Genomic DNA, 12,430 nt, shown 5'->3' on the forward strand with positions numbered 1-12,430 from the left:
TCCAGGTTCCCTCTAAATACCAAAGCCTTGGCATGGTTTTACACCCAGATGAGGCAGGGACACAGTGTCAGGAGCATACCACACGTGCTGAAAAGCCCCCACAATCCACTAAGACATGGATGACTGGATGTACTGAGCACTTGTTAAAGTTAGGCCTCTCAGTAGATGACATCCTGCTGGTCCCCTACCTGCAATCTTTGCCCATCACACTAATGAGGAAATGATCTCCAAAGAGGCAGCACAGCTTACTGCCAGAGCTCAAGCAAACACAACAGTCCTGGGCCTACTCAAATAACCCCACAAGCCTTTGGATCACACTGTTAATCTCAAGCCAGGAGGTGATGGGCATGGGGAGAGACAGAGGATTAAGTCACTACCACTGCTCTCACCAACTCTTGATGAGAAGCTCCTCAAATTGACTTTGGAAGACTCAAATCTTCTCCAACAGAGAGTCTCCCATACGGTCAAAATTTGCTGACTTGATTTCGGTATTACATAATATTGATATTTATGAGCCAAGTATTTAATCATTCACTGAAAGAACACTGGGCCCATTGTTGGCTTGCACATTATTACGGCTCCAGAAGCTCAGGGCAGCACACCCCACTTCTCTTCATGCAATTGATCTGGGACTTCTTTAATGAGCGTTACATTAAAGCTGCAGGCAGATGGGTACAGCAAACAGTATGTGGGGAATGAAGGTAGCTGTGGGGAACAACACATCCCCTTAGTCCTTCGTGCCTGCAAAAAGTTATTACGGAGAAAGAAATTTCCCTTGCAAAACAGCCAAGCTGACATGACTGGTAACCATGCACTGCCACCTCTGCCCTTTGGTATTACCATACCAAAACAAAACAAGGCTTAGGGCTACAGCTCTGCTCAAAGGATGGGTTTGATACATCTGCCAGAAAGAAAAATTTTTTCCTACTTAGATCTGAACCTGTCTTCAACACTGAAAATGTCGAAATTTAGGATAAGAGTCCTTACCGTCTAGTGTGGGACAGTGCCAAACTTTGCTAAAGTACAAAGCCCTGCCTTTGTTCAGGACACATGCCAGTCTAGGACTAGTCTCAGATAATCTGCAACTTGCAATGGAAACTGTCCATTCCCACTGGCAGACCAATTTCTCTGGGTTTCTTGGCTATCTGTACTATTGTTGCTGCCCCAGATAATCAATAGCCAAGTCACATAGCATTTCCCTCTCTCCAGTTTCATGGCTTGTGTGGCGCACAGTACCCTTGTTATGGTTTTTATTCAGCCTCAGTCAGGAGGTTTTGAAAAACATGGATTTCTGCCCATTACGTATTGGCATCTTTGCGGCTGGTCTACGGCTATTTTTAAACACACACGACACTGTGACAGGCAATGCATTCAGCTCTCCAGCTCTGATCCTCCAAGACACAGAACACTAAATCAGAAGTTAGCACAAGCTTTTTAAAAGCCTCTGTCAGCTCCAGTTTTATAACCCACTTTACTTACAAATGTAGCCTTTCCAATCAATTTTGCTTTCAAGATTCACATTTATTTCCTTCCCTCACTCCACACTCCTACAAAATGCTAATGTGGGTAAAGACCGCTTCTCCCAAAACGCATAGCTCAGCATCAAGTTCATCTGTCACAGATGTTCACATCCTCTCAGCCAACCTGGTAGCATTTTCCTAAAGAGTATCAAATGGAATAAAAGCAAATACCAACATCCTGATTTGCTCTGATCAAGCAGTAGTTTGCTCTGGGGATTCAAGAAGAGTTAAGAGGCAGGAGAGACCAAATATCCTGGTCACTGCAGGGGTACGGTACCCTGCAATGTCCAAGCTGCTCAAGGTTTTGTCTGGACTCCTATTAAATGTGCCAGGCTTAGACATTCCAGCACTTCCATTACAGAAGGTAAACCACATTCAGATTTCAAGGTTAATTGCAAGAACATTGCTTGCAGGACAAGACTAACGTTGTGGTTCAAACAACATTGTGTCAAAACACAGCACCTTTGAAACTTCAAACCCCTCAACACCTCTTCTATTTTTCATTGGTGCTGGGAAGGATTCCACAACTGAAATGAATCCAGATTTAATTTTCCGAAGCAAAATTTTTTAAAAATATAACATTTCCCACTCATGTGCGTATTTTAGATGTACATACAATTAAAATGACCATTTAAGTTGATGTCGTGCTTCTCAAGTTTCAGCCGTACATGATCGGAAACAGCTGAGGAATCATGGTTAAGGATGGAAATGTCTATGCTAAGTTCCACTTTAATTGGCATAATGATTATTTGCCAGACTAGTTCACTTGGAAGAAAGTTCTCTCTTCTGCTGCTACGTGTAGCCAGTATCTAACAGACTCAGATCAATGTACAAGCTGAACACACTCCAAAAGCAGCTCTTGCATCCCAGTTACTAAGTTTCAAGATACCACCTGGCCCTCTGATGCCTTTTTTCCATTTTTTTTCCCCTCAGGAGATGCATATGGCTCTTGGAACATCAACAATCAGCAGTTTTGTCCAAAATGGGAAGGAAACCAACATGCAGGCAGTGTGAGGCACATTTGTTAGAAGGGAGAACCAGCTCCTGGAAACGCTCCCTGGAGTAAGAACTTTGCACCTCAATAAGGGCTTTAATACATTGAGAGATAAGAGATGGATAAGGACACAATCTCTTGACTGCTCTCATCTATCTCTTGAGAAAATCTCCTCCTTACTCATAATAGCATAATATTAGATCAAATACTGAAGAAAGATTTTCAAACCTTTTTTAATTAAATATTTATTATTATACTTCTGAATAAAGGCCAGGAAGAGAGCTCAGGAATCCTATACTTTCAGCCAAGACAGCGAATCAAGGACAGAGGGAGCACTTAAAGGGGTGTCCCATTGGAAGCTGAAGGACATCCCAGAGGACTCCGGATAGGATGGGAGTCCAGATGGGAGTCTTCCCGATGTTTGGCAGAGGATCTGCCCTGGTTCAAAAGCACAGTTAATTGGAAGCACAGCAGGGAAGAAATGGAGCTATAAAACCTGCAGCTTTGCTTGCAACAAACCTTTCCAGATTAGCAACAGGAAGAACAGTGACAAACACCAGACAAGACCACTAGAACTGAGGTCCTGGATTATTCTGCAATAGCCTTTTAAGCTTAAAACACTCACTAGAAAGTGAACAAGGATTTAGCAGGAAGAGGAGATATTCATTTGGGCAAACTTTTGTCTTGCCTGGCGATTCCCCTGAGAACTGGAGATTTAGGTTTTACTGCTTATCTTCCCAGTGACTCAGGTAATAAGGAATTATATACAGTTCCTGCAAAGCCTTGTTCACCTAAGCCTTCTATGCAGGCTGTCAGCTGGTTCAGCAAAGGACATGCAAAGACACTGAAAGTGGAATTTATAGCTACTTTATGACTGTGCTATGAAGTACTTCTAAGTACCATTAAAAAACCCCCAAGCAAACCATGGTTTAAAGGACCTCTCTCACCTCCACATTATCTGACAGAAAGAATACAGTACATAACGTCTTAAAAGCTCACCTCCACAAAGATAAAGCCCTCCTGGTGCTGTCCCATACACACTCACAAAGCCAAAAGATAAAATTCAGTGTTCTGGCGTTTAAAAAAAAGTTATCCCTTTTCCTAGCTACAGCTCTTCTTTTACTGTTTCCCCTCATTTCAGTTCAAGCCAGGTTGGAGTAAGTATCCCAAGTAAAAGTGTTACCATTGCAAGCACTGAAACAGCAAAAGCAAGAGTTACTCACCTTTCAAAGCAGAAAGGATGGCCATGAAAAATCTACGGGCACATGCAGTGTCCCCACAAGGGACAGAACCAAACCTTGCTTTTATCACTGAAGTAGCTAATAAGAACAAATGGCTTCCAGCCATGCATTATTGAAAAATGTCTTAAGAAAAATATAACGCAGCTACTTTTGAAGCCTTGGAAAGCAATGGAAAAGCAGGCTGGAGTTAGAGCAAGAGGGAATAGGGAGCTAAGGGAACAGCAGGAAGGGTTCAGCACATTGCAGAACTGGGCCTTCTGACATGGCTGGCTATTGTCTACTAAATCCTATGCCCAGCTGGAGATATGTCCCACCTCTGCTCTGTTAAGATAAAACAATAAGTTGAGAGTTTGGAGAAAAGTCCTTTCACAGACCCAAACAATGTGAACTTTTCATTTGGTGACTACTGATAGGGAGGGTGTGCCACTGTCTCTGCGATCTCTGCAAAGAACTCATGAGTCAGAGAAGGTGCTTTAATGCCCCCTTTTAGTGGCACAAGTGGCCCACAGAAGGTCTGCAGAATAATTGCAAAATGCACATGATCGGGGGGGGGGGGGGGGGGGGGGGGGGGCGGAGAAAAGAAAAAATCTCTCACAGATGGAAGAGCTTTGCAGCCTCTATGACAACATGTATTTTAATGGCTACCAGCCTATGTGCTGTGCCTTTCACAAAGCAAAGGGAAAAGCACTGTGGAGTCCAGAGAGAAAACTGCCATCCCCCTGTGGAACAAGACTGCTAATTCCTAGTTTCATAGGTCAGTTTAAAATCTCATTAAACTCCATTGGTTCTTTAAAGAAAAAGAGAAAAACCTCACTCCCCACTTCCTATTACAGTTGATAAGGTTGAAACAGCCTCAAGACAACCCCATTTAATTACACCGTCAATGGCATTTTAGAGGTTTTATCCTAACCAAGTTTCAAATAAGTTGTCTAGAAGGGAAAGTTCCCAACACAACTTCATTAAATCAAAGTGCACTAATTCCACACCCATAGGGCTTCAACTCAGGGCCATGCAAAGGCATAAGCTTGTTCTAAGCACATGCTTAAGTTTAATCGTCCTTAAATTGAGTGCATCTCTAAGTATCTTTCTATACTGCATTACAGACTCTTACAAGTCTACGGAAGTGTTAAAACTAGAGTGGGAATTCATTATCTTGCTATATTTTTCCTTTAGAATAAGCCACAAAGTAAGTTTCTATAGACTGATGAAGCCGTAAAGTGCAAGTCAAAGCCTCTATCGAACCAGCTCGTTTCCAACTTACAACATTCCAGGACCTACTTTGGACTCGCTGTTTTTGTTTGCGGATTGTAACACAATCCCCAAGTATTTTATCCCTTCAGCCAGTCCTGCTTTCTCTTTAAACGCCTACACAGATCACCCTGCTGAGGACAGAAAGGCTAGTATCTAAATCTTAACCTTTGTATTTCTACAGCATCCACTAGCACAGACAGACCATAAGACTCTAGGCAGTCACTTCATCTCCTTCACCTCCCATATTTTCTCTTATTTTTATGACTCCAGCAATATTTTGACGTAATAACTGCCCTTTTGAATATCCAGCTTGGCAACATATAGCACAAGATAGCCTTTCACCAACAGCTAATCATGTTCCAGCCTCTTTCATGAAGTAAGAAACTTCTGCAAAGATATCTTCCTCTCCCCCTCTCTGATGGCCAATAGACTTGCGTATCTGTCGCTCGTGAGGAAGAAGAGCGGAGGCTGCAGATTTCTTAGCCTGCATCTGCAGTTTTATTTCTTTACTTGAAGATGTAGTATTTGTAGTCTGGCAGCACACTGAGCAAGCCAGAGAGGAAATCACAATAACTAAAGGAAATCTTTCTCTGGAGGGTAAAGTGTGCTGGCACCAGCAGAGTTTGAATTAGGGTGACCTGGTTATTGTTACACAGCACTTAAAAAAAAAAAAAAAAAGTGTGTTGTTCACTGAAAATGAGGTAGAATTAGCCTGTCCCTAGAAGCCAGCAAGGCCAGGAAGAGCAAGGCAGGTGTTAGTTCTTGATCTGGAAAACAAAGGGCGTGCATTTAATTAGCTAATATATTTTGCTCACTACTGAGATGCTACATCACCTTCAAGTTACTACAAAGCTGCAGCTGAACATTTCTGTTGGAAGCAGCAGTGTTTTGTTTTTCCCAAGTCACATGAACTCTGTCTCAGAGCTTACTGATTTGTCCGAAACATGCTGAAATACCGTTGCCTTCAGGGAACAGCATTTCTCCTCAGCTTTTCTGGACCCAACACAACCCCCTCAAGCAAATGCTCAGAGAGCTGGTTCCCCAGCACTTGGCTCTTCTTCCACTGGAGAACTGCCATTGACTTTGCCAAAATTGTGAACCCCAAAAGAGATGCAACTCTTACCTCCTTCCATTTGCTGCAGAAACAGACCCATGAGGGAGACAGGCTTCCACAAGTTTCACAGCAAGTCTGTTGCAGAGCCAGGACAAAACTTAGGTCCAACATAACTTCCAGTCCTGCCCTTTGAACATGAAATCCATAGCAGGGACAGAGAGACCTTCAGTGTGCACTAGGGACACCTCCCAGGATAGGGCCAGTGTTGCAACAGGGGACAGCCACATTTCCTTCTCCTCAAGTCCTCCTGCCCCATACCGGCAGGTCCAATCTGGACCACACCGAATGCACTGAGGTCAGCTTTTGCAACACATTTGTTCAGCAGTGATCTGTAGAGTTGCATTGGGCTGCAGAATGGATTTTGCTTTAGTCTCTGTATAAGCTGTGATTTACTTTGCTAGCAAAAGCTGCCTTATTAAACACAAAGTTCTGTAAAACTTTTCCTTGTCCAGAGCAAGGCTGGGAGTTACCTACCTGATTTTCACAAGAGAATATAAGCTACCACCACAGCCTGAACTGGTTCCATATTGCCCCTCCGTCAAGCAAAGTAAGGTCTCAGAAGCTCCATTGGACCCCTTTGCCTCTGCTCACATGTCTGAAGAGGAATACATCACGAGGGTGAGGAGGTGGTAAAGCCACGATCCAGCCTGTACAAGCAACAATCCACATTCCCAGGCAGAGAAGACAAGGAAGGTTTAGCCAGAGAATAAGAGACTGAGTCTCTCCAGGGCCTCACTGCTCTGGTCTTTAGCCCTGTTACAGTTCACAGAATATTATGTGAAGCAGTCCAGGACTGCCAGCAGCAACTGCTGTTCAGCAAGGATCCCGGCAAATAACATCTCAACTATAATTACCTCCTGACTTGTCTCCTCTCTAAAAGTAGAAAAGTTAGTTAAACAGCTTTGTTCATTATCTCCTTTCGTGGCCTATGCTGTTCATAGCTAGAATTTTCACTGTGCATTTTTAGCATCTCTCTTCACAATGCAGAAAAGCAACCAGACAACAGAAATGCACAAGATGTCTCCACTTGTACAGGAAACTGTACTTTTGTTGTTCTGCACTGTCTCAGACACAGGATAAGAAATCCCATCTGAAACTGCTTTCTGCCATTCTTGCAAGCCCTAGTGTAGAAACAGAAACGGATATGATTGCAGCATTGTGTTTTATAACCATGTAAGATGAATCTCATATGTACAGAGGAGAAATAATTCCCAATGAGCTGCCTATCTGATTTTTTTTTCAGCCCTTCCTGTTTGCAGATCACACCAGGAGTCGTCAGCTTCCCTGAATGTATTCATTACTCAAGTTATCTACTGAGTGATTTCTAGGGTCTATTCACATCCTGTAAAATTTTCAATTTCAGAAATTTAAGCCGCTTTGCTGAGTTGAGAACAGCCATACATTTTGTGTGGGTATATCTGGGTCTCCTTATTAAGATGAAAAGTCCTAGAATTACATTTTTGGTGCATCTAGAAGTTCAGAACACACTTTGGACATCAGGGGATAACACAGCTTTGCTCAATAGCAGTCCTTTAGTTGGGGATCACAGCGTCTGAGAGAGCATCTCTCAGCATCAGGTTCTCCAGTAAGTAGCCAAGCACCCTGCAGAATAAGCAGCATCACATTCTGTCACACTTCCAGGGAACCCAGCAAAGACCAAGGGTTCTACAAGGCTGAAAAAAGGGAAGACCCTCCCTGCTTGATTTTATCAACAATAGCAAAGCTGAGAGAAAAAACAGAGAGGATATCATATCCTAGGAACTGACCATTGAAGATAGATAATGCCCAGTGGTTAAACCCTACTTTCTGCTGGGTTCTGTGAGACAGCGCATGTTTGTACTAGTTTTGGCTGGGATAGAGTTAATTTTTTTCATAGTAGCTTGAGCAGGCAGCTCATCAGCTCCTTCCATTCCCTTGCTTGGAAAGAAACCAAGAGCTACTTGTGAGACACACACATACGCAGAGGAATCTCCTTCCTTCCACACCTCTGCTTTGACAACTGCACTGTAATGCATCTTTGATACTCAGCCCCACTCCTCCCCTCAAGGCCTCTCCAGTGGCCAGAGCTTTATTAATGCAATTTTACCTCTTGCTCAAAGTTTCAGTACCTTGGACACATTTGCGAGGCCATGAGATTTTCTGATCATGTCAGAGTACTTGTTAATGAATATTGATAGAGAAAAGGAAAACCAACACACACAGAGCCATGCTTGTAAAACCTCTGTGGATCTAGTAAAAGGTCAGCCTTTCCCTTCCCCACATCCAGCACCGTCATTATTGGGAGCAGATCAATTCTTGCCAAGCTACTGAAACAGACAAACTAACCTCAGCAAAAAACAGAGATGGCTGACGATCATCAGGCACAAGCATGCACTTAAGCACCACCACACACAGAGTTTCCAGGACTGACAGCTATAAAGTGAAGGACATCACTAATTTCACAGTGATTCTGTGTCAGCTGTGCTGTTTCTTTCCATCAGGAAGTTCAAAAGGCAGGTTTGGGAGCAGGAAACTAGGGAAAAGAGAAGAAGCCCTAAAAAGTTTGGATGCTGGAAATCAATAGCAACTAGAGGAGGAGTGAGAAGAGAGATGCCATTTTAAGTAGTTTAATGTTCTGGCATTTGCATTGCCTATTGATTAGAAAGTGCAAAAAATGCAGGTGAGGGTAGAGGGACTGATGACAGAAAAATCAATGGCTTCTTTACAGGAGTCATTCAATAGCAGTGAAGGAAATTTGCCATTTTGCAGAAATCACATCAGGTGGGTGTGAGCTGGCACGATCTCCTATTCCCCAAAGGAGGAGGACGTCCAAGCCTTTCACCTCCCACCTGCCTCTCATTAGTTTGTGCTGCTCCCAAGCTCAGCTCAGCGGAGCGAGGAGAGAGGAAAAAAGCCCAGTTTTATTCCTGAGCCTGTTGCCAATGTGTTGGCTGGCCCTAGGCCATCATTCCTGTAAAAGAAATTAGATGATACCTCTTCCTGCTACCTAAGTGTTGTGCAGCTCAAGTAGCAAATGCTTGCATGGTACTTTGAATATACCAAACTGTAGAACAAGCAGCTGTTACTATAAATACACTGATGATCACAGAGTACCATTGACCACACTGTTTATCAAGCTGGAGCTGAGGAAAACCTCACACTCACTGTGATTTATTTAGTAGTTGCTACATTTATTTTACTGTGTACCTAAACACAGGCAAAGGGCTAACAAGACAGCTTGATGAGACACAGCAGATCTATGTCATGGCATCACAGTAATTTCATCTTCACACTGACCATGGCCTGACTGAGGCTGTGACCTGGGTCCTTGACAGCTGTGCCCTGTTATCATACTTTTCTGAATAATGTGAAGACAGGACATACGGAAGACACTTTCTTTCTAAACAAAGAACACAAGCATGAGCGACCATGACAAATGGAGGGACAAAATCCCCATGTTGACTGCAGGAACATACAGAGATGCAAATTGTTATACTCTGCATCAAGAACACACCCAGCTTTCCAGCAAAACCTTAGAGACGTCACTGACTTTCATTGCTCATTGACTTTCTCACCCAGGTTTCTCTTACTGCTGCAGTAAATCTGCTGGGACTCAGGTGGGGAATGACAGAGCAAGAACAGGGCAAAGCCCCTAGAATGGCCATTGTTCAAGATACTTATCTTGCAAACAACATTTCTAGGCCATCCTGGATATCTAACAACACATGTCTACATCTGTGTTGACTCACCAAACTGCCTTGACAAGAAACAGAGAGATCCCTTCACTAATTGACTCTTTAGTAGAAAGAGAGAGGCAACCAGATCATGACTCATGCAGTCTGAGACATCTCACCTGGGATAAAATGAACATGACCTAGAAACACTTCATCCCTGTTGCTGCCTACAGCAGTGCAATATGACCCCACCCAGCAAGTCACCACCACATTATCTATATATTTTTGTCTGGAAGTGGTGAAATCTCTAGATAAAGCAGGAGACATCCAGACTGACAGACCTCTGCTTGCAAACAAATGGCTCCTTATGACAGCTACCAACTGATACTGAGAGCAAAAGCCTCTAAACTAACAGCAGCCATTGCTTCATGCTCCTCTTACAACAGCTCCCACAGTTTCTTCCCATGCAAACTTGTTTCCCTGGAAAAATCAGCAGCAACTTGACTCTTGGCTTAAGAGTTCAGTCACCACTGAATGCTTCAGCAAGCCCATGCAGAATATGATGCAGGGACACAGCAAACACTCGTGTTGATAGGAGGAGGGAGGGAGACAGACTGTCCCTCAACAGCCAATGTTTTGAGCAGAGCCAAGGACTGACACACCCTGCCAGCTAGAGCACTCACCAGGTTGACGAAGTCCTGGTAGCAGATCCTCCCCTCAGAGTTGCTGTCTGCCAGGGCCAGCAGGACCTCCAGCTTGTGGGGGTCCAGCTCCGAACCGTGTCTCTGGAGAAGGGAGCGAAACTTCTCAGTGCTGATGTAGCCGGTGTTGTCAGGATCAAACTGGGATAGGAGGGGAAAGTGCCAGAATTAACCATTCCACATTACACACAACTGCCCTCCTATTCATCACCCGCTGCAGACCCACAGGGACCCCAGGGGCTGCTCTAGGCTTTGGGGATGCATTGCCCTGCAATCACCCCCATCTCCAGCCTCCTTTCACTGCCCAGGGACTGCAAAGCACCCTGCTGCAGAGAGGGGTGAACCCAGGCATCATCATCCACCCCATCATCTCGTCTCCACCCAAGCTTCAGCTAAGTCAGCTCCCTTCACCTTTCTTCCCTCTGCATCCTCATTTCTCTTGGCTGTTTTTTATATCCCTCTCTATCTGGACTGTCAAGCAAACCAAAGATGCAGTCTGCAAGATAAAACATACTGAAAACAGTTTTACTCCTGTATTTCCTAACACAATTGCAACACATCCCTCCTCAAGCCCTTTCTGTGCTCAGTGTTTTTGACAGTCACCTTTCCAGATTACCTCTACAGATGCCTTCAAAATGGTAAGTGCTTTCACTGCTGAAGAGCTCTCTATTTTAAGATGTACTGGAAAGAAAGTCTTTGGACAGGGAACAAAGCAGATGAACATTATGCCAAACTAAAAGTGACAAGGTCACATGCCATTTTCAGAGCGTAAACCAGAGTCATTAGAAGGAAAGTCCCAGGTGAGATTTGGAGTGAATCCCACTCTGACCAAAACCATCACTGTTTTCCCTCAGACTAAGTGGTTAATCTCCTAAAAATGCCACTGACTGAAAAGAGACAGCTTTGCACGGCTGTTCAAACTTACAACTGCTTCCAGTGGCCTCTAACCCACCCTGATCTCCCCAGGGCACTCTGCAAGGGGCTGCCAGCTCACAGGCGGGCACAGCCCCAGCCCTGACAAAGCCAGCGCTGGCACCATGCCAAGCACGTTTCTTTTGTGCTTTGAAAACTAGTGGACGCAAGCTGCCAGACTAGCCTGCACTAGCTGTGGTGCAGTCTGATCTCTGCCAGCTCTCTGTTGCTGGGAGATTTGCCTTTGATTTCCCAGACTTGGCTGTGAGGACCCTGGTACTCACTGGCCTCCTTTTGTAGATAATGATATCAAGCTTGTTGGCTGGATTGAATGGCTGTCAGGGGGCAGGGTGGTCAGGAGGGAGTCTTTTCATGGAAACATTTGGGACATAAAAGACCTTGGCAGAGCCAAAAAGGTCCTGACAATCCTCACTCTTTCCTAACAGAGAACAAAAGCTGAACAGGCGCCGGGCCTTCAATCTGACGCGGCAGAGTAAAGGCTGCCTTGGCAAGGGAGGAGGTGAGAAGGGGGATGTGGCCCAGGATGCAGCCTGCCAGTGGCAGGGCTGGCACTGCTCTGCAGTGAGCAGAGCAGCTATAAAACAGACAAGCCTCAGGCACGGGCAGCTTGTTTAGAGGACGCAGTGCCCACGTGCAAGGATCTGGCTCTTTCTCCTTCCAGCCCAAGCACCTTTGTCCCATCGCTCCTGGGGACTCCGCTGTCACTGGCTGCTTTGTTGAGGAGGAGCTGTCTAACCTGGGATCACAGCCCCTTGCTGGAACAGGGCTGGTCTGCTATTTTGTCAAAGCAGCAGCCCCTCTGTGAGGAAGCTCCTGGGGCAAGTGGATTACACAAAACAAGACAAACCAAGTGACCTGTGGACAGTCAGAGCTGGGCACTGTCCCCACCCTCTGCCAAGGGTTGTTCTGTCCTTGCAAGGTGGCCTGGATGTACCTTCCTGACAGCTGGCACCCAGAGTCAAAGGTGGATTTCATCAGCTGTTTACTGTTAAACAAGGGCTTAATATTAATCCCTGGAGAAGT

General features: G+C 44.8%; 1 protein-coding gene across 5 annotated transcripts in view; it reads right to left on the minus strand.

The window, feature by feature from the left end:
• RHBDL3 (rhomboid like 3) overlaps positions 1–12,430 on the minus strand; it is a 71,059-nt gene that overhangs the window by 21,627 nt on the left and 37,002 nt on the right. For all 5 annotated transcript variants that reach the window (XR_015703336.1, XM_087751185.1, XM_087751187.1 and 2 more), the window contains one exon: positions 10,457–10,615. Coding sequence is in view for 4 of the 5 variants with exons in the window: in XM_087751185.1 (XP_087607311.1) it covers positions 10,457–10,615 (159 nt within the window). In the remaining variant the exon portion in view is untranslated. The remainder of the gene's footprint in view (positions 1–10,456; positions 10,616–12,430) is intronic.

Source organism: Nipponia nippon, unplaced genomic scaffold, assembly GCF_047370975.1.
Source record: "Nipponia nippon isolate SJK-2023a ecotype South Korea unplaced genomic scaffold, ASM4737097v1 scaffold_14, whole genome shotgun sequence".
NCBI lineage: Eukaryota > Metazoa > Chordata > Aves > Pelecaniformes > Threskiornithidae > Nipponia > Nipponia nippon.